The sequence below is a fragment of the Labrus bergylta genome, chromosome 17 (genome assembly GCF_963930695.1).
Source record: "Labrus bergylta chromosome 17, fLabBer1.1, whole genome shotgun sequence".
Classification (NCBI taxonomy): domain Eukaryota; kingdom Metazoa; phylum Chordata; class Actinopteri; order Labriformes; family Labridae; genus Labrus; species Labrus bergylta.
This window is the reverse complement of record NC_089211.1, coordinates 7,995,656-8,021,978: the sequence shown is the minus strand read 5'-3', so window position 1 is coordinate 8,021,978 and position 26,323 is coordinate 7,995,656. Positions and strand designations below refer to the sequence as shown.

Below are 26,323 nucleotides of genomic sequence, written 5' to 3'. Positions count from 1 at the left end.
CACAGTTCTACAAAGTATTTTCTTTTCAGCCTGATCAGTTAAAGAACGAAGAACAAAGCTTGACTCAAGTCAAACACTTTTATTGTAAATCATGGAAAAACACACCGTTAGTGTCGGGAGCTCAGAGGGGAAGTTACATTGAGAAACATGGAGTACAGATTGTTTTTTAAGAGGTATCCATCGTCTGTATGGATTCCTCCACCACCTCCAGAGACAGCGGGGTCACCATCTTCGTCAGCACACTTGTGGTTCCTCGCTTGTACTTGTAGTCGCCAGTTCTGCAGCAGGAACACACACACAAGTAAATCAAACTGGTGTGTGCTGGGTGGTTTCACACACGATTTAATGTTAGAGAAGTCAAACTGAGCAGGTGAGTAGAAAGCTGGTTAGTATGAACTCCAGATCGGTGTGAGGTTTTAATTCTGCACTCCAACACGTCACTCAGTCTGTACTCACAGCTGGAAGAGTGCCTCCTCATTTACTCTTCATGCAGAACAAACAAGCAACAAGACAACAAGTCAGCCCGTTAATGATTTAACATCACGAGTAATGATGTGATGAGTGATGTGTTCATCCTAACTAGCAAAGTGTAACCTCCAAATGAACCAAAACATTGTCAGAAAATTAGTTTTTTCTTGATGTGACCAATTAAGAGAGCAGCATTTCTCTCCCTGCAGTGTTTGTTTCCTCTCGCGTATGATCGTCTCTGAACAATCTACCAGCTAAATAGTAAATGAATATGATCTTTCTTTTCTAGTCTTCTGACTACTTAAAGCGCTTTTACACTGCATGTCACTCCTACATTCACACACTGATGCTAGAGGTTGATATGTAATGTGACCATTAGAGGTAACTAATCCCATTCATACACATTCATACACCGCTGAAGAAGCAAAGGGAGCAATTCGGGGTTAAGTGTCTTGCCGAAAGACATATTGAACAATTGCTGCATGAGCTGGGGATCAAACCCCTGACCTTCTGGTTGAGAGGCGACCAACTACCAACTCAGCCACAGCTGCCCATGAAAATAACTTCTGTTCACTGACGTTCATCCACAAACACAAACATTATTGTTTGTTCAATAAGACAAAGCATCATGATGAGTGGAGGACTAAAGCCTGCAGCCTTCATCTACAGCTAGTGTACAATAACAACAGGGACATCTAGTGGTGAAATCTTCCAACTACAACATAAGATGATTTTACAGTCCTCTCTGATTGGACGATGAAATGATCTTGGAAAACTAAAGCAGGAGTCAAAACAAAGTCATCCAAACATTTCTGATGGATGTAAACGATCACTCTGCTGACACCAAACAGGTGCTACAACACTCTGCTCCTCTCCATCTTCCAAGTTATCCCACCTTGCTAAACCATCACCACGACAACCGTATTTCAGGGAGGACTTACCACCTACTAGGAGCTAGGTGTAAGATTAAAGGTGTAACATCTGCCTATCTGAGAGGAAAGAGGAATTCAAAAGAACTCCTGAAGATCTCTCTCTGTACGATGTCAGAGTTCTTAAATAAGTTAAACGTGGACATGTCGACAGAAAAATGGAGGTTATTACAGATAAACGTAATCAAAGGCATCCCTGGTGTAGCTCTCACCTGACCCCCTTCTGGTTGGCCTCATCGTGTGGTCTGATGTAGTCCACCTTGCCCTTGGTGATCACACACAAGTCAATGTTGCTGCCAGAGCCCAGGTCATTAAAGATTCCTGCAGCGATGGCGTCTCGGACCATCCTCTTCGCCTCGTCCTCCTTTAAAAGACAAAAATCATCCACAGGAAGTCACGCTCATGTGTCACTAGGTTACCAAGCAGCATTTAAAAAAGAAAAAAGAAAAAAAAAGGAGTGACTCACCTCCATGTCAGGTTTGTAGCGGTCCTCAAACACCGCCATGGCAGCCAGAGAACCGGAGCCTGCACGAGAGAAGAACGACTGACTTTATCGTCGTGTTCAGTGAGATCACACCGTAACAAAACCTCAACTTTCCACCCTTAAAAGCATCTTGTTTGTGTGTCCTTCACATCACAAATGAGTATAGATTTTGTCAAAGCGGGTGTGTGTAGGGTAAGGTAGGGTCAAAGTTTTCAACCCTCTCCTCCCCACATGTTTGAAAAAAGATACTGTCCGTGTTGTTTGAATGATTAAAAGTATGGAAAAGGACTGAAGCTTGAAGATTTGTAGTCATATTTTTAACTATAAGTTCCTAAAAACGAACGTGAGAGAGCAGCAGGGGTTCATAAAGTCGACAAATTCTGATGTTTCTCGAGTTCTTTTGGCATCTCAGAAAGATGCAAATGTGACGGTAATGTCTCTTACACACAGCCAGAGAGCAGAGAGGCGGTGAGGAGACTGCACAAAAACAATCCGGTACCAAAACATTGCTAACGTATCTGAGCAACTTAAAAGTGTTTAGGAGGTTGCCTGCAATTTTTAGGAATATAAATACAAGAATAAACAGAATATAGGGGGCCTAGGACTTGAATTTTTGTGGCTGTGTTATTGGAAAAAGGTGTTTATATTGTTAGATTTTTGATGATATCATACTGGTAGAGGTAGGACAATAAACTGATTTATGCAAAAATCGAGATTCTTATCTTCTGAGATTTTAAATCAATTCATAACTCACAAAAAAGCTCTTTAACTCAGTAGAATGCTAAATGGAGTAACATAAATTCAGCCAGTCTCACAGATGACTGGAGTAGATCCATGAATCCAGAATCGTTTTAAATCGAAAATAGATTCTGAATCGAATCGTGATCCCAAGAATTGAAATCAAATCGTAAGACACCCAAAGGCCTACATGCTGGAGTTTAATATTCTGGTCAAATTAATCCAGACCTCCCTGCATTAATAGACAAACAAAAACACAAAAGGAACCTGATGTGATTCTTTGTGTTGTCGATGTTCTAACTCTACCTCTTAAATCATGTACGGTGAGTTTGACATAAACATGTAATGTAACTTATCTCTTAACTTCAGTAATCATGAATAAAATAAGTCTTGTTCCAGACAACAAGACATGTTATCATGCAGAATCTGGGATGTTATTGTGTGTGAGACTGACCCATGGTGACGTAGGGCAGCTTGTCAGTGGATCCGTGCGGGTAGATACTGTACAGGTGAGGACCGTTACAGTCGACTCCCCCGAGGACCAGAGCCGCCCCGATGTAGCCCTGATACCTGAAAACACACAGCAGCGACATTACAGAGCATACCAAAGCTCTTTTTCCACACATAAATTAAATAATAAATGCTTATAGTTTACATATGATGATGTAGCCTGAGGAGTGTACCTGAAGAGCATCTGTTTGAGCATGCGGTTGGCGGTGGCCACGCGAGGCAGCCGTCCCGTGGAGAGGGAGTGCAGCTCCAGGTTGGAGGAGATGATCTGAGTGGTCATCTCTGTGTCTGCAGCTGTTCCTGCTCCACAACAGCTGGAAGAGAAAACATGTGCACGGATTAAAACATTGATGCTGCATACTATGCCGTGTGAACTACTGTTAAATGAGAAAACTCTGCATCATAAGATTTCATCGCTACTGATCTGAAGGTGTGGAGGACACTGCAGGTTTGATCCCTGCGTTACTTACTAAATGTTGGGGGAGATGTAGTGGATCTTGGAGCAGTTCTTGTCTGCCACCACCATGCCCTCTGTGGCTCTGGTGTCAGCACCAAGGATGACGCCATCCTGTACAGGACAGAATATTTTATATTAATAATCTCACAGACTCTACGGTAAGTCTGGGCTATCTTCTCTGCAGCGGCCCGGTCTCTGTCACTCACCTTATAGACAAGACCACAGATGGTGGTTCCTGTTTTACGAGCAGCAGGTAAGCTGCTTCCCACTTTGTTGGCTTCACCTTCCAAAAGTGCATTTCTGAAAATATCAGGTAAAAAAATACATATATAAAATACATATGACTGTTTCAATAATATGAAAGTAAGACAATCTTAACTATATTAGTTGGGCTGTTATCTTACTAGTTCACACAATATATTGTGTTTTATGCAAAATATCTTGAGCGAACAAGATAGCTGTTTTGTGCACACAAACTCTGTAGAAGCATGTTGCAAAGAACTATAAATAAAAAACGAATCTATGTTTATTTACCATATTTCACATCATTATCACAATAATGTACAACATTTTAGCACATAACAAATCACGCAGCCTAAGAAAACAACAGACATAAAGTCATGAATAATTAAGGTATAATTCAAAAGTTAATTGCCGATATAAATGATTTATTTGGCATTACTTCCGGTATTTATTCCATATATATTGCAGACAGAAAAGTCTTAAATAATCCTCCATTGAAATAAGTGTAAAAAATGTAAACCAGGTTATGATTACGTTACATATCCATGAGAGAGACTTTAATTGAGCTGTTTTTTAAAACATTGTGTCCCCACATCAAAGAACATTTAATTTATAATGTATTCCCCACAGGTTTTTATTCTCTGTTGTTATAAACTTTATTTATTTTATTGATTGTTTTATTGTCTGTTGTTATAAACTGTCTTTATTTTATTGATTGTTTTATTCTCTGTTGTTACAAACTGTCTTTTTTATTGATTGTTTTATTCTCTGTTGTTATAAACTGTCTTTATTTATTGATTGTTTTATTCTCTGCTGTTACAAACTTTATTTAGCTTTATTGGACATTACCGGGTTAATTTCTTCTGATAGCGGTCCTATACAAATACACATTTATATAAAAAGATGAACATAAAAAAATGTGGTTTTAAAGTAAAACAGGGGTTTTCTTCCCACCGTTCACCTTTAATCGTGTATGATTTAAAAAGGTTGAAGATTAGCGGACCTCAGCTAGCAGTGGAAAAGCCTGAGTCATTGTATGAACATGAGCTAGCATCACTGACAAACACGGAACAAAAACTCCTCTATTCTACAAAAACGTGCACATAAAAAAGACATAAATGTATTAAACACTTTGCTCAGCGTGTACCTGTCTTTTCTGGTATCCACTGACTAGCGCTTACCTCTTACAATTGTCGAAACTGAAACCGCTGAGCGGAGCCCGGCTCACTGTCAGCGTCGCCATCTTGGATGAATGAATGTTTGTGTTTCCCGGAAGTGAAGAGGAAACCGACGATGAGAGGAGGGGATGCTGTGTTTTCTTCTTCTACGCTCGTTTTGCGGGCGAACCGCGTCCGAAGTGTTGGATTACCGCCAGCGAAATCGAAATATGACTAGATTATTTTAGATTTATAATAAATGTAGAAAATATTCAAATAAGAAGAACAGTTGCCCCCCGCAGGGTACTATGCTTCTTTGTGTGTCTATTTAAAAAAAAAAACTTTATTAGTTCAACATTCAATTACAAAAACATGTACATCAAATACAGTCATACGCCTGTACATACCACTGTTTATAACATTATCATTATTATCAACAGTCTATGGTACAGACGTTTTCCATACTTTCTACACATCTACACGTCTACTGGACAGTATAGAAAATAACAATACGTATAAAAATTGAAATTACAAAAAATAGTACAAAAATATCTGTATTTTTTGTAATAGATTCAATGTATGTAGGTGTAAATAATGTGTATAAAACAATAGGCCTTGTAGATATAAATAATGTAGGCCTACATTTATTTTATCTTGAATATTTATTAGTATTTTTCATCAGTATTTCCTTCTTTATGTTATTATTTTTATTATTAAAACTATTACTGCTGTTTTTTCAAGCTGTAGTAACATGCAAACTTCCCACAATGATGGATCTATAAAGATTATATTATCATATTTTATCATCCAAAAACAACAACGACTATGTTTTCTCTTCTCTTCTCTTTCTCTTTATTTTCTTCCTCAGCTGCAGCACAGTTCATCATCCGCCTGGATTAAAACGTGAAGAAGACAGAGCTGACAGCAGGTGTCATTTTTACAGCCAATAATCAAACACACAAGTTAATTTTATTTGTTTAAGATTTATGTTTGGGCTTTAATGCCTTTATTGGAGAGACAGGAGAGTGGAAAGAGAGAGTCGGGAATCACATGCAGGTAAGCAGCCGCAGGTCAGATTTGAACCCAGGCCATTCACTTTCAAGGACTGTAGCCTCTGTACATGGGGGGCGCAGACTAACAACTAGGCTGCCGGTGCCCCCACACATTTCTTTCAACATGTTCCCTTAATTTGTTTCATTAATCCAATTTGTAAAGTAACAATGCAAAGAATCAAACAGACTGCAGATGAATATAATAAAAACACATTCATTCCCTTCGATTGTTTTTCTCACATTCTTTGTTATCGACGCAACGTTCACCGTTCAGGTGAAACAGATTCTGCTCCACAGAAGTCCTCATCTGTTCTGATCTGACTGGCAGCGTGTTTGTTTTGAATCACGGTGCCATGTTTACAGGACTGAAGCCAACTCTCTGCCAGCTGGATGTCAAGGTCGAGCAGGAAACAGGCTCCAGATCTGATATGGCGCCTCCAAAACAGAACGATGAGTGCATTACGCTGATTAATCCTTTTATCAAAGCAGAGAGGGATGAAGGTGTAATCATCAGGATCTCAGATTTAATGTTTGACCTGCAGGAAGCAGCTTCCAATAAAACTCACTTCAGGGAAAAACAAGAGTCTCGTGTCCCAGCAGGAATAAACATGAGGAGGTGGTATTTAGATTAGAGAAGGATGTTTCCAAAAACATAAAGTTTGAATTCATTTGGCTCGTGTTGACCCGAGTTCACCTCTTCATCCTCTGCTGGATGACCAGGGGCTCCGTCAGAACTCTCTGTAGTCATTAGTATGTCTTTATGAGATGACGTTCAGCAGATTAAAAGAATAAAATACAAGATTAACAAATAATATAAAAATATAATATAGAAGAAAAAGGATCGGTTAATTAATAAAGGTTGTAAACATCTATATCAATGAAAAACAGGTGCGATCAGAGGTCAAAGGTTAACTATTAAGGATCTAAAATAACCAGTGCTTTGTAAATTCTGTAGTTTGTTTTGAATGTTTATGTGGCCATGAATGTTGACCGTTCACTCTTAACACTTTTTCACTATGTGTAAACACAGCTCCTGAAAGCAAGGCTCAGTTTGTCCAAACTCAACAAACACAGAGAACGAAAACATATCCACAATATTCAAAATACCTAAAATCTTTATTAAAGGGAGCACAACATTAAAAAAAACGATATGCAGACCACACTCTTCACTCTTCACTTTGACCACACTCTGTACAGTGAGTACATCACTGTACAGGATGTACTCACTGTACAGAAAGGTTGGACGGTTCTCTCTGTCAGAGTTTTGATTTGCTCACTTGTTAGTTTATAAAGCTCACATATTGAGATGTTGCCTTCTCATATTTTCTCGGTGTTAGTCTGGTCCTCTGGAGCATATGACTCTCGGTCTAATGACCAGCTTACGCTCCAGGTTTCTAGTTCTACTCTAATTCTACAATTCACTGATCAGACACTTTTATCCAACGACGAACATCAGAGAGTAAGAACAACACTAGCAAGGATGTAGAGAGGAGTAGACAACGTCAGGAAGAGCAAACAAACAGCTTTAAGTCTGATTGGACACACAGGTGCTGACAGGAAGTAACCAGAGGCAGAGCACAGGTGATGACAGGAAGTGACCAGAGGTGCTGACAGGAAGTGACCAGAGGCATCAGCATCAAACCCATCCTGAACATCTTCATCATCTTCATCATCATGAAGGTCGTAGGTGTTTATAAAGCGCTGGGTCTTTAGCTTTTTCTTAAAGGTGCAGAGGGACTCTGCAGATTTGAGCTCAGACGATCTACCTTTAGCTTCTTCTGCACTGTCTACTTGGAATTAAAGCACTTTAAACATCAACGTACTGGTTTGTCATTGTCCTTTTAGATTCTTTATTGTTAACCCTTTATTGCACCTGTTTTCATTGATTTTGGTTTAGTTTGATGTCACTTTAGTTGAGGACTGCACATGGCTTTGCTGAATCTAAAACACTTTAAAATGTCAAAACAAAATCTCTTTATTCTCAATACTGAACTGAAGATCTCTGTTCCCCTTCTCCTCTTCCTCTAAGTCTCTAAAAGTGTCCCATCGTTGTACTCACTAAAGAGCAACCTGCCTCCTGTCTTCAAGATTTCTTTTTGATCTGACCATAGACTGTAAATATATTACAAACCGTTACACCGCGCCCTCCTGTCAATCATGTCAGCTACACACCTTATTGTGAATAACTCTTATCCTTCATCAAATCAAAACTGATGAGTCATCAAAACATTCACCCACCGTACAGTGTGTGTCGATCGAGACATGAGCTAATCAGACCTGTTTGTTTTTTTGAACCAGGCTGTAAACATGTTCATCTCTGCTGTAAAAACAGGCTTTTTAGAATGGGTGTGTATGTGACTTCCTGTGCTTCTGCAGCCAGCCTCTAGTGGACACTCGAGGAACTGCAGGATTTTAAACTTCTGTATCAGCTTCATTTTTCTGATGGCGTCTTCACATGTGCATTCTGAGGTCAGGTGATTGAGTGTGAACACACAGGATGTCAGCTTTGAGTGATGTGTCATCACTTAAAGAAGTGTGATTGGTGTTTTGCAAAAAGTGTGAGGCTGAGAATGAACAAATCTGGGCTGACATTTTGATCCTTGAGTGACGAGTTTATTTCATTTTTTATTTTAGTGGGTAAGCAATAGTAAAAAAATCAAATATCCCTTTACTCTTGTATCTGTATGAGCACAGCAGAAAGAAATACAGATGTTTGATTTGTGACTTTCTTTACAAAATACAAGAAATCTTCATGTCCGTCTATCTTTGGCGTGCAACATCTCCAGCAGCAGGTTGTCGCTCGGCGGCTCTCCGCTCAGGTGTGTCTCGTACAGGTAATCTTCAGCCAGCGCGCTGAGGGAGCGTAACTCGGACACACACTGCAGCAGGTGAGAGAAACGTCCCAGCAGGTGAGAGGAGGTGCTCAGTGTGTACTCCAGCAGAGCTCCTTTCACCTGCTCCTGCACGCTCTCTATGAAGCGATGCTCCTCCAGCTGTTTGACCTCTGTGAGACGAGGAGACACGGACTAAGATCACATGCACACCAGACTCCTTTTACACTCTCTGTGTAGATCCTGAACCTCTAAGGTAAACTCTGAACTGATCAGATTCAAGGTGTAAAAGTTCACATTCTGCATCACCTCATGACTGTGTGTAAAAGCACATCTGAAGGGTTGCCATGGCTATCTAAGGTTCTTCCCCTTGCTGCAGAGACACAGAGGTGGTACCAGTTGAAAGCTCGTCCCTGAAAATAGGGGGTTGGGGTCGGGTCAGGCTTAGGTTAAGTCCTCTTTGGGGAATGGTCAAGTTGATGGACCGGGTAAAAACACGTCAGGCTTACACCCAGAAGACCGACGCTTCTGTCTCATTTCAAACAAAAGATTACCTTCTGTTCCTATTAAAAATTTCACCATGATGTGTGTCCTAAATTTATCCAAGCATTTTTACCCCCAAACAGATAGTTTATTGCTCACCAAATGTTCGGGGGGGATAACAGACACTTAAGGAAGTCAAACTTTTAGAAGTTACCATCTGCACCTGGATGTGACCCTGATGGAGATTTCTTTGATTTGCCAAAAAATGGGCTTAACTTTTTTAAATCAAAATATTTTGGGGTTGAATCTTTGTTTGACAGTTAAGCAAACTTCAGTTTGACATTTTCTGCCTTCTTTGACTTCAGTTCCTCTGTGCAGCTCCTGTCCCCCTGGAGCTGCATAGCTGTTAGCATTAATCAAGCCTGATTGATAAAAAGCCTCAGGAACCACCGACCTGGGTTAAAGAGGATGAGGAACTTCATGCAGGTGAACTCTCGGTGGTCGACCTTCAGGACGTAAAGCTTCTGAACCAGCTCCTGTCCTCTGTGGACCAGACCGCACAGGGTGGGACCAGCATGAGAGGCCATGTCTAGCAGATCGATCTGCACAGAGGACACACACACACACACACACACACACACACACACACACACACACACACACACACACACACACACACACACACACACACACACACACACACACACACACACACACACACACACACAGTCAGTAAAACATATCTTCATAGTTATAAATAACACAAAGCTCTCGTTCTCTGACCTCCTCTCCGGTGACCAGCAGCAGACGGCCCTCTCCTCCAAACAGAACCTGCCTGCAGACGACGTCCAGCAGCAACAGATCGCTCCAACAGCTGTGCAGCAACTTCGTCTGGTCGCTCACCTGCAGCGGGGACAAGGAGCTCAAACAGTGAAGCAATGACGTCATTACTTAAGGACGATAACCGGGATACTCTGTGACATTTAGTCTCCACTTTACAAACAAAAACAACAACTGAGCAATTATTGTCCCAATTCGATTGATTTCTTAGTTTTTTTTGTTGGATCTATAGTCAGCACGATTTCCTCGATATCGTTCCTAATAATACTCTATGAATGAAATGATAGTGGTTTATTTACTGAGATATGTTGGACATGGAGGGTCTCTACATCTGGTCATGCATGTAAACCAATCTTAAAGTTAGAGATCTGAGTGAATTGAGTTGAGGAGCGTTGAAAGAATGTAACACCAAGCGGTCGATGGCTCTTTTGAACATTAAAAAACGGTCTACTGAGGCATTGCTGCTTGTTCTCGTAGCTTGACCTGTTCTGCATACTGCGCTCAATCTCGCGAGACTCGTACGTTGACCCTTTCCACGACATTAACGTTAGGGGTAGGTGACGCTAACGAGAAGAACTAAACGATGGCGGGAAATTGCAGAAGCATTTTTACAGTTCTTGACCTTGAAAGCAAAACATGTTGACTTAAAATTAAGGTAAAAAAAAAGCTCTCTAAAAGTCTGCTCATCTGTAAAGTTTGGAGAGACGCGATACCGTTTATACAACTTTCCCAGCCAAGGCTCGCTGTTGGCCAAGTGGTTAGGGTGCACACCTCATGCACAGAGGCTGTAGTCCTCAAGCGAGCTGTCCGGGTTCAGAGCCAAGTCTTTGGTCACCATGGCAGTTTGTTTCTGGGGCTTGGATGTAAACCTTCAGGAAGTACAAATATTACTCGGGATTCCAGAATAAGTCCAACCACAAAACATACCGAGTCGAATGGGAAAGAATCGTTCCATATTTTTATGAATGGTCCCTGAATCCGATTGTCGCCTGTGAATCGAGATTTGAATCGGATCGTTGCATGAAGGAGAGAGTTACGTTCACAGTGCCAACACATCCCAGCAGTCAGAGAAATGCAGTGAAGTTGAAAAGGAAAAGAAGAACCTTAAAAAACCTCAGAAGTCAACATCAGGTAGAATTAAAAATATGATGAAAAAATAAAAAACTAACTGACGACAGAAAAACAAACACCTTGAGCTGTTTGAAGGAGATGGAGGTGCGCGCCCACTCCACGGTGCACAGCAGCGTCTGGTCGGCCATGATGCACATCAGACTGAAGGTGGTAGGGGTCCAGTGTCCCCCCCAGCCCGCCTGCTCCTGCAGGAGGCGAGCAGAGATCCTCTCCTGCAGCTGGAGCTCGTCTGGACCCCCCCGCAGGAGCTCCAGCTCCAGCTGAGGATTCTGAGGAGACAAAGGGAGGGGGTACAGCCGGTCTGAAAAGAGTTCTGAAGAGGAACCAGGTGGACTGGTGCTGCTGGTGGGCTCAGACTTGACGGTCCAGTTTGAGGAGGGGGTGCTGTGGAGCTGGGGGGCAGCAGGAGAGATGGGGGGCAGCAGTGAGCTCAAGGATGGAGGTCGGAGGCTGATACACTCGTTGTGTTCTGTGAGCAGGGGGGTGCTGTGCAGGATGAGGACTGGATGCAGTTCACCGATTAAGGTCCAGTCTCTGTAGGGGTTTACAGAGACCACAGGGGGGGCGCACTCTGACATGAACCCCCCACCTTGAATCAGAGATCTCCTCTGCTGCTTCAGGGCTCGGTCCCGTTTGTACATTGGTCCGAATTTGTTTCTGCCTCCTCGCATCCGGTCTGCACGGACGGCTGAGGAGAGAGAGGACTTCAGAGTGAGTGTGCACAGCAGGGGCGTAGAAGGGGGGGGGGGGGTTAGGACTGACTACCACAATGGGGTACCAACTGAGGAAGGGGTCCTCAATGTGGAGACCAGAGTTTAAACTTTGATATGATTCTAGTAAAAATCAAACAATATCGATACTTGTGATACTACAGTAAGAAAAACAGAAGTTGAGGTTCAATTTTGATTTAATAGAGATCGCCAGTAAACACTTTCACACTAAATCGTGCAAATAGTACATTGGCAACGTTTGGATTTATGCGTTGGGCAACTTTAGGATGTATTGTTGACGTTGGTAAGTTGAAGCTTCTTCTCTTACCTTCCAGTCTCATGCCAACTTGGATACATTTCTGAAACCTGCAGAAGGGACACCGCTTCCTCTGAGTCTTATCGATCCTGCACTGCTGATACTCCACACAGACGTACGTCTTGTTGTTCTGGACTGTTCTCTTGAAAAAGCCCTGCAAGGTTTGGAAAAAAGACAAAGCACCTCCCCTTTTAACAAAGCCTCTTAATGTTGAAAAGCAGAAATCTGGAAATCAGAGCGTAAGAGAAAAACAAAAGAAGAAGGATTACCTTACAGCTTTCACAGGTGAGCAGACCGTAGTGATACCCGGAGACTTGATCTCCACAGACCGGACACAGATCCTCCAAACACACGTCGGGGCTGAACTCCATCCTGGAAAACACACCTGGAAAAACCTGGAAAAGAGACAGAAGAGAAGCTACAAGAGAAACTCTAAACAGTGAGGACAAATAATGAAATAAAGAATAGTAACAGTAGAAAATGTTGTACTTTGTGTTTGATTGATTGATTGTTTTTTATATATGTGCCAGATCCTGATTGGTTTAGAGCATGGTGTTCCCAAACTTTTATAACCAGCGACCACCAAAAAAACAGCGCCAGAGACTTGGGAGACTTGTGTAAATCAGTGTTCTTCTAGTGATGAAAGATACAACAGAAAACTCAAAGGTCTTGGTCTTTTTCGATTCTCTCATTTTTCAAAATTTTCTAAATCCAAAAGAAGAAACACCAACCAGAATTTAAACTTTTAGACACTTCAAATCCCTTATCCCCCCTTTACCTTTTCTAAAGATTATTTCCTTATAAGCCAAAGCCAAAGTCAAAGTCAACTTTATTGTCAATTTCAAAATATGCCAGACATACAGTGGAATCAAAATTGTGTTTGTCTCCGTCCCGCGGTGCAATACAACCAAATAGATGGAAATGGAAATAACAGGAGCAAAATGTACTGCTTCATACGGAAACATTTAGAAGTGACACAAAATGCAACAACCGGTATTCCCAAGTGTGATAAAAAAAGGAGACGAGACATTTTAGGAGAGCGTGGCTCGGCAGGATCACTCTCCGGAGCGACAGCAACCTTCTGTCCCGAAGGTTAATGTTGCACTCAGCTGGCACACGCACTAACAGGCGTCCAAACACCAGAGAACATAACAGCCTTAAAAACACAAATGATTACAGTGATTTATTGTTGGTGTGTTCTCTGTGGACAGACTGCACTTCTGATTGGACAGACACACACACACAGGTGATGTATCTGTGTGTTTTTTTACACCCACTTTTATTCAGTCGATATGTTAACTTACATTTTAGGATTTCTTTCCGTTTATGTCGGCATGAATCTCACTTTACTAAAAATTTGTCTATTTTTTCTGTGTTTTCACAGATTAGGGTAAAATATGTATTTTTAAATCACCTTAAATTCTATTTGTTTTGTAGGGCATCTTGAGACCCCCCCCCCCCCCCACAGCATCTGGCGACCCCCCAGGGGTCCCAACCTCCACTTTGGGAACCAGAGTGACAGCTCGATCTTCAAAATCATATTCAGACTTTTCTTGCAGACTTTAGAGATCAAATCAGCTAAAAACAAAAAAGTTTCCTCTTCTGAAGTACAACTCAAGTTTTTCTAAAGGTGTTTTCGGACCACACAGGAAGTCAGGAATATTACATTTAAGGCACTGAGAGTCCGGACAAACAGAGAGGAGATGACAACATTCAGACAAAAAGCAAAAATACTGAAAGACAAAGATCAAGAATATTAAGTGAAGATTAACAAGGGACTAAAGGTCTGAAAAGGTAAAAGTAAAAACAATACAATAAAGGAAGTGAACCAAAGAGTAAAAGCAAGATTTTAAAAAGATGACATCACAGGAAATAACAAAATAAAGGTTAAAGACGGATGTGTCAAAGATAAATGAGACGGTGAGAGCAGGACGTCAGATGAAGGACAATGAAAAGTGAGTCTGTTTTAAAAGAAGTTACTGATCCTGCACGCCTCATATCCTCGGGGACGTCGTTCCAAAGTCGAGGAGCCCCGACGGGGCGATTGGTTTTGCAAAAACCAAAGAGAACAAAAAAGATGAAACACATTTTTAAAAAAGAAGCTAGTGAGGTTAGAAAGTTAAGAGGCGCTGAATGAAGCATCCTCTGAGAAACAACAGAGATCCTTGACTGTTTCTCTCTGCAGACTAAAGTGCTGAGTCAGCATGAAATATAAACGGCTCACTGATATCCATCACTCGTAATAACACAATTATTTAAAACAAACAGAGCAGAGCGACACAGCCAAGGTCAGACACAAGGTGAAACACAACAAGTGCATCAGCATCACCATAACCAACACGACCAGCCAGCTAACTGCTGCCCCTCGAGACTTGACCTGAGGAGGGAAATGGGACTTAGGACTGAAGGGGCTCAATTTGGGTCAGCATTTCAGAAAAGACGAGCTTTCACAGTGATCAGTAAAACCTTAAAATCAGTTCTTAAAGGAGAAGCTGAGGGCTCGTTATAAACATCAAATCAAAGGTAACAGCAAGTGACAAAAAAAAGATTTTCAAATGATCGTCCTCGGTGCGTTCCAGATTTAAAACAAAGAAAACAAAGGTACACACGGAGTTTGGACATGAGCTCATAATAATACAGACTTAGACTTCACTGACTGTCCCACCTGTCAGATCAGGGGTTTAAAAAAATGAAGTTAAATTCACTGAAATATATTGTAATGAATGCAGAGTTTGCGTACCTGCAGGGCTTAGGTGATCAGACGCTCTTCATCCTGCAGAGAAGCGGCGCTCTCCGTGGTCCTGATCCTGATCCTGCAGGAGTCTGAGGTCCTGCCCCGGTCTGGAGCTGCAGCCAATCAACATGTCTGATCACAGACTCACCTGTGTCTGCGTGGCTTTGTGTGGAGTCACCACGATGGCCTTTTGTGTGTCGGGTAATCAAATCAAACATCCTCCTTCTTCCTCATGAGGAGAGTCCGTCTGATTCAAAGCTCTCTCTGATTTCATTTAAGATTCAGTTTCAACGTCTTGGATTAAAATGCTTCTAGAATAAAACAGATTTTTAGATTTAGGTTGAGAAGCTGCAGCGAAGGACTGCTTCATGTTTCATGGTGTTTAAGACTTTCACACTATAAACAATGATCATCTTAATTCTGTGATTTATATCTTCTAAACCCTTCTCTATGAGTCAGGTCGTCCTCGGTTGTCTTATTTTTCCTTCTTTCCTCTGGTCTTAAAGCCTCTCAGGTAAAGACACACACAGTCTGAAGTGTGTTGTGAAAACTCTCCTGAAACAAAGAAATCTGAACCAAGCGAGCAGTCAGATGTGTGGCATCTTCTGGGCGTGTTCGGCTTCATTCAGCGCCTCTCACCGTCTTCCTTTTTACCTCATGTTTTTAAAAATGTGTTTGGTCTTTTTTTGTCCTTTTGTTGACTTGCGGCAAAACCAATCGCCCCGTCTGGGACACAGAAAGTTAAAGTTAAAGTTGAGCCATCTCGTGACCTTGTACCCTCAGGCGGGCTCCTTCTGGTCGTTCCAAAGTTGAGGCTCAAACGTAAAGCATGGAAAGCGAGACTCTGCTGTCGGGGCTCCTCGACTTTGGAACGACCTCCCCGAGGAGATGCGGCGTGCAGGATCAGTAACTTCTTTTAAAACACTTTTTGCAGACTCACTTTTGTGTGATGTAATTTTTTTTTAAAGAATTTTTTATTTCACTTTTCATTTCTCCATTTTATTTCTCTTAATCCTTTAATCTGATGTACTGCTCTAACCGTCTTTGCTTTTGTTTACCTGCTAATTTATTCTGTCTCTAGTCCGTCTTAGTCTAGACTTGCTGCAAAACAAATCGCCCCTCAGGGTCAAACAAAGTGGAAGGTGAAGAGTTAAACACGCAGCATCCAAGAGGTCAAAGAGGTCATTCAGGAGTCTTTTTCTCTGACTGTAATCCTGAATCATGTTCATCATTTATAATTTCAAAGAGTTTGCATCAGACACTTTTTATTTCACTGAGCTGTCCAGTGAGCAGCAGAGGGCGCTGTTGCATTAAAGAACAAACACGTCGACAACCAGCTGTAAGTGAGAGCTGACTGATCCCACAAAGTGCTCGACCCTCACGGCTTCATGACCCACCAGACGTTCAGCTGCAGCGTCATGCTCCTTTCTCAGCTCCGTCTTAAACAGAGTGTGTGTTCTGTCTTTTCTCCCAGAAGGCTTTGCAGCTATGGTGGCTGAGAAGTGCAAACCAAAGATTACAAAGTGTGAAACGTTTTTTGCAAAGCTTCAGACAAATTTACATTTTAGAAAACAAATTTACAAGATGTGAAACACTTAAAGGAGAGCCGAGACAAATTTACAAATGGCAGGATCTTGGCCCCGAAAAAGGGAACGTACCAAACTCCAGAAGTGACCCGTACATGACTGAGTGAGTGAGCTGTCAGTTGGTTTGTTTTGGGTGCAATGATTATTGATGATGATTATTCTTTTCCCTTGTCGCCCCAGTATTGTCTTTATTGCATGAACTGCTTTGAATGTGCTTTGTTTGTGCCTGCTCCACTTGTGTGTGACATGTTGTATGTCTCTTTTCCTTTTGCTGAGGCCTGTTGTAATTATAAATGTAATGTTTTTTATTGTATTTTAAATCTTAATGATTGCATTTTAGGTTGCCTACTGACAACTGGCCAGAGACTACAGCTGGAAATTAGCTGTAAAGGCTAAAGCTGCTTCTTTCACTGTACATTAAATTAAAGGGGACTGTCCACGAAACAATAAACACATAAAATAAAATAAACTAAGACTGAGGGAAATGTGTGATATGGACTGGGGTATATGTTGACCCAATGATGTTTTGTCTATTTTCAGGAACCCACCTGAGACAGTTAACGCAGTCTCTCCGTCCAAACAAATTAATTGACAGCTCACTCCGTCCGTCCCAGGTCAAACCTTCTGTGATTTTACTCTGAGTGACTGTGGTTCCTCAAAAAGCTGCTTTCATTGGAATGTGAAGAAAGAAAGAAAGTGTTCTTGAGTTTCTAACGAGTCCGCACACACTGCTGTCCATGTTGAAGCTCTTATCATCAAAAAATAATTCATGTTTTGTACGAGTTTGTACGTTCTTCCTCACTCACAGTGAACGAGAAAACGACAGCAGCAGGAGTGCATCAAATATCCAGAGATACTCGAGCAAGGAGAAGAGGGGGAGAGTGACTTCAAGGCGTTTCTTTTAAATTCTCACTTTGCAAAAGAAAAGGCAGAAGTGCAAAACGTCACCAAAATAAAATCGAAGAAATAAAAACTGAAAGATGAAATTCGCTCGGCCTGTGTTGATCTTTTGAACGCCTCTTTGGTTTCCTTAAACTCAGAGATTCATAAACGTTGGAATACTTCCAGACACGTTTTTTTTTTTTTTGAAGATGAGCTAACGGAGGATGTCTAAACTCTGGGTCCTTCCAGGTTGGATCCACGAGATAGGAACTGAGATCTTCAGCATCTGGATGGCGTTCACAGGCGGTCAGAGCATCTGCGGGGATGTGAGCGGCTTTGCGTGATCCAGGGAGCTCAGGGTGACTGGAGGCGCTTCTGGCAGAGGCGAGGGTCACGCCGGGCTGCAAAGACTTTATCCAAGCTTCCCTTTTCTGGCAGAAGGTGTAGACGGTGACGGACGCCCTCCTCCTCCTCTTCCTCCTGTTTGAGGTGTAATGTGAGCAGACAGCATGCTCATGTTCCCAGCATGATTTGCTTTTTAATGTCTCTAGGTTCCTGTTTATAAAAACATTCAGATTTAAAGTCATAGTTTGACTTCATCAAAGCCTCGGTGACATTCGACGCTGAGTAACGGATCACAGATCGGACCAACCAAACCAATCATCTTTTCATTAAACCATGAAGTGTTTCCACCTGTTGGGGATGAACCCCGCTGGATCTCGTAGTTTGTGTGAGTGATCCTGTGCAAAGACGGAGGGATCCGAGGCTTGTTGCTGCAGCTCCTGCTCAGTCACAGAGCACACAAGAAGGATGAGGCCTGTTTGTTTTCTGAGGAAACACACGCAGACGAGGTTCAAAGTTTACACACACACTTAAAACGGACGTGTGTGTTATGACAGTTTTAAGGCAGCGTATATATCCATATGTCTGTGAGCTTTGTTCAGACCAGAGGAAAAGGAATCTTAGTGTTGATCACATCAGTTTGACCCAAGCAGAAACCTCTGGTGTTGAAAAATGAAGCCGATGCTGAAGTGTAAAATCCTGCAGTTCCTAGAGTGTCCACTAGAGGCTGGCTGCAGAAGCACAGGAAGTCACATACACACCCATTCTAAAAAGCCTGTTTTTACAGCAGAGATTAACATGTTTACAGCCTGGTTCAAAAAAAACAAATAGGTCTGATTAGCTCATGTCTCGATCGACACACACTGTACGGGGGGGTGAATGTTTTGATGACTCATCAGTTTTGATTTGATGAAGAATAAGAGTTATTCACAATAAGGCGTGTAGCTGACCTGATTGACAGGTGGGCGCGGTGTAACGGTTTGTCAGGAGGTTTAAAACCCGCCTCAGCTCCAGCTCTCAGTCTGTCGTTAGGTTGACTGAAAGTTAGACTGAGACAGCATTTCCAGCATGGAGACCACCATCGATGGGACTCCAGCGCCCCCTGCAGGAACAGACGGGTGACGTCACTCAGGCTTCAAACATTTGTATTTACAGTCTGTAGTTTGAACGTGTGCTGCTTAAACACAACCTGGGCTTTGACCCGGAAGTCATATCGGCAAACCTTTAGTCTTTACGTTTCCAACAACGACATCACATGCTGTTATAAAGCAATTTATACTGGACTGACACAAAAGGTCAAAAAGGGTCAAAAATCCAGAGGAACAAACTCCTCTGGGAACAAACAAAATAAAAAAATAAAAAATGTTTCCAGGGTCTTTTTTATTGGGTGAAACTGTGGGATAAATGGATGTGATCTTTAATCAGTCACTACACATGAACTACTTTAAAAGCGAACTGCATTAGTCAGTGAAGACAGCAGTACTTTCTTAAGGTGGTTTAAATATTTCTCCATTTTCTGAGAATATTTTCTCCAACTCTCTGAATGCAGCACATTTAAATTTCAAAGTAAAGGTCTTAGCCTGGAGCATGCACCGCCTCCGTGTCCTGAATGCTTTAATAGGACGGCGAGTTTGTCTGGAGGACAGCAGCTTCAGGAAGGACGCTGGATCCCATCTATCTCTCGTGTATCTAACTCGGGATATCCGCACTGAAGCGCTCCGTTTGGGGAGCAGTTAAGTGGGATTTAGAGGAGAAAATACAAACCATGTGTATCTAGTGCAACACATTTTATTCAATGCATTCTTCTTCTCTTTGTTTTCATTACAGTCAGAGTACCTGAGATAACCTGTGATGGTTCAAGTCTCATGTTAAAGGAGCAATATGTAACTCTGACACCTAGTGTTTAGGATGGGTACTGCAGTCCAGATTCTAAACATTGTAGAGAGCTGTCTCCACGCCCCCTCCTCTTTAGAGTCAATGCTCACGCAGGTTGCCATGTGGTGGACACTGTAGCTTCAGTGTTTATCCAGCTCTGCATCGGTCTGTAAACCTTTCTGTGTTCTAACCTCTCTCCATTTTTCAAAAGCATCTCCAATATTGATCCTAGTTTGAGTATGTTTCTGCTCGTGGAGCTTATTAGAAACATGCAGAGGCTTTTTAGGTCGGGTACAATCACTTCTATCTGAACCTGTTCTCTTGCCCGCTTCCATCACTGCAACACCTGTTGGTTTGACCTGATAACTGCTCTCATATCTGACAAACCGAGGGGCGTCCAAAACGGCCAGGTAGGGGGAAACTTTTGACAATCTTCAATGCTCTGTCCTAAATGTCACACGTACAATGAGAGCACTCCAGAATTACCTCTGCTCCCCGTCTCCTGCAGGTGCATTTAAGGGAATTGAAAGGTCGCAGGAGGATCATTTCCGGGTCGAAGGAGGAGACAGGAAGAGATGCAGCATAATAAAAAACTCCTCTGGTCTCCTTAAGGTAACCTAAGGTCCTCAATTAAGGCAGATAGGGAAGGATTTGAGGTCACAAAGTAAGAAAGGAAGGGAGGAGGCGAAACTTAACATAATGAAAAACATCCTACACCGTACGCACGCTGCCAGGAGGAAGATACTGGTAGGAGGGGAATAGAGAGCAGACCAGCGTCCGAGGATCAGAGGGTGGAGGGGCAGAGGAGGTCAGAGGGGTACTGGTGGGAAAGAGATTGTTCAGAGATTTGTAGGTGAGGAGGATTTTGTGTGTGATGGAAAAGTTTAATTTATTGAAGGGTAACGGGTAGTGTTTTGAACCCAGAAGCAGCACACGTATAACAGCAGGACATGAACAAGAAGGTCCATAACAACAGAACTATCCAAGAGGGCAAAGAGAAAAGACGGGTCAGAGGGATGGGAGAGTGTAAACTGGTTTAGTCGATTCAAGGAGAGGCTGGAAAGTCTTGAACGATCTGGCAGTGACGGGGTGACCAGGAGAGGCGTTTATAGGGGCTTGATTGCAGATGAGAGGCAGCTGTGGTACAGGTGAGTTGAGTTGGTTGATTAGGGGGGCATGGCTGGCAGGCAAAGTGACTGACACCTCGTCCACATGTAGGTGTTACATTTAGGTCTCTTGTACGCAAACAGCATTTCAAGTCTCTGTAAACTCTCCTTTAGCAAAACTCCTTCTAGGGTGAAGATGTTCAGAAACTCTGTTTAAGGTGTTTCTGTGCAGACGGGGAAAACAGAGTTTAGTTCTTGTAACGTCACGCTGTGCGCCGGTTTCTCCTCCATGTGACGTCATCGTGTGCTGCTGTCTCTTTAGTTTACATGAGATTAGAGCGATGGCAGACGTAGCTAAACTAGCGCTGGTGCTAACGTTGCTAACTGGACTTTTTACATGCTCACACATACACACACAGTTACTCTCCCACTATGTTGATGAGCAGAGACGCCAGAATGGACGACTTTGTGAATGAAATGGTTGTTGCAGAGGAACGGCGAGAACATTGTGACGGCATGACGGCAGTAACTGTGTTTTCATGTGGGCGAAGATGTTCTTGAGGACTGAGCGTGTGTGGATGGGATTCTTTTTGAGATGAATCATGGAGGAGGAAAACCTCAGTTTAAAAAAATACCCGCCTACGTGTGGACTCAAGTCTCTCAGCTTACACCTTTATTAGAAGCCTCTCTGCACGTCTTACCCCCAGACTAATAAAAAAACAATCAATACAATCAAGACGCAGCCGTCCGACTGTCACGGGATTCAACCTTTCTGCGAGCACAGAGAGATCGCTCTTCCCCTCTGAGGTCTTTGAAAAGGTTTCACAACATAATATGACAAATAAAGAAATGATTAGAACACTCACCTCACTCACCTGCAGCCACTGAAAGAGTTTGTTCACTGCCGTTCTTTTGCAGCTGGAAATCACGCCAATGTGCCCAAAAGGCAAAGACGGCAACAACGAGTTGAATGTGTAGATATTAGGACAAGTGTCCCGCCATCTGTTGAGGCACTTATTCATGAAACACTCGTCCCACGGGCCGTGTTAGAAGGTAACAGTCTACCTGGGTGGATTCATGCGGTTTGGGTCCGTGTTGGTCTGAAAATGACCTCGAGGTCCTGATCTTTTTCAGCGACAGCCATGCATCATCATGCCTGCTCGTGTATTTCAGCATCAGCGTGTGTACCTGGTTGCTAAGTACAACATGTGAAACATAAAGTCAGCTCTCAGGGTTTAAACCCGCAGTGTGTGCCAGCTGCTGACAAACACGTTTCAGTCTCACCTGGAGCAGGTAACAGCAGGACGGACCTCTCTCTCTCACACACACACACACACACACACACACACACACACACACACACACACACACGCGCGCGCGCACATAGCAGCAGCGTGCTAGCGTGGCTGCAGACAGGTGTCAGCCATCTTTAATGTTTATGACAGAGCTCTTTCTCTGTATGCTGATGATGTCACGCTGTTATTAATGAATCATGTGGGGAAGCGGGAGCTAAGGTTTCTCCTCATAAAACAAACAAATCAGCCCGAGCAGCTCGCGTTGCACACAACAGGAGCTCAGGGGCCTCCGTACTGACAGACTGCTAACTGAACATGAACTTTAGACTCGAACATCGGCTCTGTGTCGAGACGCCGTGTTTGCTTTGGACCTGTACGGCTGTAAAATAACATTCTCTCACACTATTTAAGCCATTTGTTAATTTCTCGTTTCCTACAAGCAGCTTTATTTTCTTTAACCACGACCGCCATCATTTCCTAATCTCAGCTGAGTGTTTATTACTAATCACCATGACAACACATACTTTAAATTTATAACAACTGTTCTGTGTGAACTTCAAGAGCAAACGAGATTATAGAAGATATTCTACCTCAATAAAACTCGACCTGGAAATAATTAAACGTACATGTCTATGTTTATCATACCAGTTAGAGGCAGAATGTGCGACATGTTCCACATCAATATATCATAAATCCAGTCTATCCTGTGTAAATGTGTCTCTGTGTCCTGCTGGCTGTGTTGTTGTCAGAGTCGTGTTTACATGGACGGGACAGCCGGCTCCTCCCCTTGTGTATAAAAGCTGTTTTAGTGAAGGACTAGAGAGAAGAAGAAGAACATACCCACCTATTATTTGGATGTTAGTAAGAGTTTTTAGATCACGCTCATTCTGTGTCAGTTTACATGCAATGTGAAGCTACGAGCTAACTAAAGAGCGCTAACATTAGCATGCTAACACAACAATGCAGGACACAGGTGATTGCAGCTTGAGCAAAGGATAAATTTGTCCGCCGCTTAAGCTTGACTCTTTTGATGCTTTAATGAGAATGTTTGGCTTTACATCAATGCTACATGTAGTTTGACTAATACACAATATGAACTAAAGAGCAGAGAAGAACAGAAAATAATAAGAAGCCGTTTCATTACATGTACAGAGATCACACTGGTTGCATGCTTACGGTCTATGCCTGTCGAAGAACTGAAAGATCTTCCTCAAGGTGTGCTCCCAGGCATGTCAGTCATCTCATGAAGAGGGATGTTCTGACTGTTCCGAACTTCCTAAACTGCTTCTGTCTTCATGTAGTGTAGAAATATGAATCTTGTGAATTTGCACTCATGATGCTGCAAACCCTTTGATTTAAAGTTACCGTTGTAGTCCTGAGTTATTCTTGACCTTAAAGAGGCAGAAAGAAAGCAAAGTAAAACCATGCAAAAGACATGAAGGCAACCTGAAATCATGAAGACATTAAAGAACAGAAAAAAAAAATTAAGGGCCTGCATCTTCTAATTGGTTCCTGTGGTATCAAAAAAGGTATCATTATCTTTTTATTTTCACTGGCATCATATCGAAGCTGAATTCTGGTATCGTGACGACCCTTCTCCATGAAACTTTAATAAAATACTAAAGTTACAAGGAATTAAAACCACTTTGTTCTCTTTCTGTGGTCATTAAATATACACACATGCACACACAGTCTCACAGCTGGGTTCATGCAACTGTATCATCACTCTCAGAACAGACATGAAGTCGGAAAAAGATTCAGGTTAGATTCTTATCCCCACAATTTCTTCCTGCCGTCTTCCAAGACTTTTTCTCCAAATCACAACAAATTAATTGAGCTCATGTAAAATAATTAGTCTTTTAAGGTTCCTTAAACGGGATAACGATTAAAAATAATCTTTGTATTGTGTTGAAGATAAATCTCTGACATGTTTGAGTGAATGCAAACTGTCTGGTCCCGATTTTTGTGAACACTTAGTTACAAAGAGGTAGAAGGAGTCTGACAAGAAGTGTCAAAGTGTCAGCTCTGGTTTCAAAGCAGAGAGAGAGCGTTCATGTCTACCTGCCCTCTGGCTCACATTCATCTGGCTCACATTCGCTCTATTAGGACACAGAGTCTCTCCCAGGTGAGGACAGGTATGGCAGTAATGTGACTGAGGGCAGCAGGTTACTGAGTCGAGCACAGAGTGAGCGTGTTCCCCGGATCAAACTGACTCAGGGTCGGCATGTGGCAGCGTCGCCTTTGACAGCACAGGTATCCTCGGGGTGAAGAGGAGCGTCGTCTCTGATGGACAGGTTGCTCACACCTGTGTAGTCAGATTACCTGGATGATAAGACGCGAGAGAAGCAGCGTGTTTTCAGAAGATGTCTCACAGCTCGGTGCAGTGGGCCCGGAGCAGAGCTCTGAGGGACACCGGCAGCAAACACTCACTATTTATCTCACTTTTACTCGACAGAGCCAAGAATGTGACGTGTGTGAAGACAGGCATTCCTGAGAACGAGATCAAATCTGCAGACGTGTTACGAGACAGCACTGCCTCCACTGTAAACTCGATCTCACCGGTTCTTTACTGTAACTCACGCTCGCACTAAACGTTTGTTCAATTAATATTCAGTATTTTCTTCATCATCAACAAACTGAGGTTTTCACAGCAATAATGCATGCAACGCTTGGCAGCATAACAAGAGTGAGTGCTGTCAGATGGGGCCCTCTTAAGGAGGTTCCTTACTGTCATTGCAAACACATTTTGAGATAAACTACCGTGGTTGCAAGTTGTTCAGCACTTGGGGGTCCCCTACTGACATGGGGCCCCAAGCAGTTACCTGCCTTGCCTGTTGACAAGAAGCACCTTCGCTCAAAGTTAATCAGGCAACCAGATACTGAAACTGATCCAGCTGACAGGTCATCGGACTGATACCTGGTACTGATCCTAGCTAACAGGTCATCAAACTGGGACTTGGTACTGATCCAGCTGACAGGTCATCAAACTGGGACCTGGTACTGATCCTATCTAACAGGTCATCAAACTGGGACCTGGTACTGGTCTTAGCTAACAGGTCATCAGACTGGGACCTGGTACTGGTCCTAGCTAACAGGTCATCAGACTGGGACCTGGTACTGGTCCTAGCTAACAGGTCATCAGACTGGGACCTGGTACTGGTCCTAGCTAACAGGTCATCAGACTGGGACCTGGTACTGATCCTAGCTAACAGGTCATCAAACTGGGACCTGGCATGCAGTTTAAGAGCTCCTTGTTGGGATGTTTGCATATTAATATATTGCTGTTAGTGTTTTGTGAAGCCCTTCCTGTATCTGATCAAACCTAACGAGCTGTGAGCCTGCTCTGTCACCTTGTCCTCTGAATCACCTGTGGATTGTTTGTCGGTAACGTGGAGGCCAAGCGTTGTCAGGCGGCAGGTTTCATCGTGCAGAAAGCTGTTGACATCTGTCTTGCTCTGTAACTTCCAGCTGACTGAACTCAAACCATGAGCGCTCTGTGTTCGCAACACTTTTTTTTTATGATCAATTGTTTGGCAGAGCGGCGTCTGTTTGTCTTTGAGCCAGCAGCTCGACGGGGCGGAACAAAGTGATCCACTCACAGCTCACACAAAGACGACGAAGGATCTGATGCATGCTGGGTAAATATTGTAGCAGTGTGTCGGTGATGAAACAAAGTCGAGAGGTGTGTGTATTCTGACCTGCACACAGATACAGTATATCTCCAGAAGAGAAGTCAGCCTGCAGGGGACACTGGATTAAAAACCAGAGGTGTCAGTGCTTCGTACCTGAACGCGTCTGACTTCTGTGTTTAACTATCAAATGTCTTACAGGTCAGAAAGTAAAGAAGCTGCGGATAATAAGACTCAGATTAAGGGCCAAACGGTGGCTCACTTTACATTTCACTTTGGGTAAAAACAGAGTGTTAGGTCATGCTCTACTGAGGGACATGGAAGCACACTTTGATAGAAGTAAACTTTTATAGTTTTTGTTTGCATGGATATGTGATCATCAGCTGAATGTTTGCAGCACTTTGAGTCCAAGACACATTTTCCCAAAGGGTAAAATGTACTTGTGCTTTGAAATTAAATATCTGTCAAACATGTTCAATATTTATGATTCCAGGTCTAGTGCAGTGGTTCTCAACTGGTCAAACC

At 42.7% G+C, this 26,323-nt stretch overlaps 2 protein-coding genes and 1 long non-coding RNA gene across 4 annotated transcripts in view; 1 reads left to right on the top strand and 2 right to left on the bottom strand.

The window, feature by feature from the left end:
- LOC136183162 (uncharacterized) overlaps positions 1-26,323 on the top strand; it is a 254,481-nt gene that overhangs the window by 39,565 nt on the left and 188,593 nt on the right. The window lies entirely within an intron of this gene.
- Positions 65-5,163, bottom strand: psmb7 (proteasome 20S subunit beta 7). The gene is made up of 8 exons (XM_020649378.3): positions 5,011-5,163; positions 3,793-3,886; positions 3,600-3,697; positions 3,303-3,443; positions 3,074-3,189; positions 1,864-1,922; positions 1,610-1,761; positions 65-278 (listed from the first exon to the last, which is right to left on the bottom strand). Exons 1-8 carry the CDS (start codon positions 5,070-5,072, stop codon positions 167-169), a joined length of 834 nt encoding a protein of 277 aa, XP_020505034.2. The 5' UTR covers positions 5,073-5,163; the 3' UTR covers positions 65-166.
- LOC109995608 (steroidogenic factor 1-like) lies at positions 8,642-15,223 on the bottom strand. Of its 2 annotated transcripts, XM_020649390.3 has the most exons (7): positions 15,090-15,223; positions 12,619-12,744; positions 12,362-12,503; positions 11,383-12,011; positions 10,136-10,255; positions 9,807-9,954; positions 8,642-9,042 (listed from the first exon to the last, which is right to left on the bottom strand). In XM_020649390.3, exons 2-7 carry the CDS (start codon positions 12,718-12,720, stop codon positions 8,789-8,791), a joined length of 1,395 nt encoding a protein of 464 aa, XP_020505046.3. In that variant the 5' UTR covers positions 12,721-12,744; positions 15,090-15,223; the 3' UTR covers positions 8,642-8,788. The 2 variants fall into 2 exon arrangements, with proteins under 2 accessions (XP_020505046.3, XP_065822069.1); XM_065965997.1 differs by lacking the exon at positions 15,090-15,223 and having other exon boundaries at positions 12,619-13,770.

Excerpts from the sequence above, each read along its gene's own strand:
- psmb7 (XM_020649378.3), bottom strand. The coding sequence starts at position 5,072 with ATGGCGACGCTGACAGTGAGCCGGGCTCCGCTCAGCGGTTTCAGTTTC. Across the intron at positions 3,887-5,010 it reads AGTTTCGACAATTGTAAGAG|AAATGCACTTTTGGAAGGTG; the intron begins GTAAGCGCTAGT and ends TGATATTTTCAG. Across the intron at positions 3,444-3,599 it reads TACATCTCCCCCAACATTTA|CTGTTGTGGAGCAGGAACAG; the intron begins GTAAGTAACGCA and ends TTTCTCTTCCAG.
- LOC109995608 (XM_020649390.3), bottom strand. The coding sequence starts at position 12,720 with ATGGAGTTCAGCCCCGACGTGTGTTTGGAGGATCTGTGTCCGGTCTGT. Across the intron at positions 12,012-12,361 it reads AGTTGGCATGAGACTGGAAG|CCGTCCGTGCAGACCGGATG; the intron begins GTAAGAGAAGAA and ends CTCTCTCCTCAG. Across the intron at positions 10,256-11,382 it reads TCTCCTTCAAACAGCTCAAG|GTGAGCGACCAGACGAAGTT; the intron begins GTGTTTGTTTTT and ends TCCCCGCTGCAG.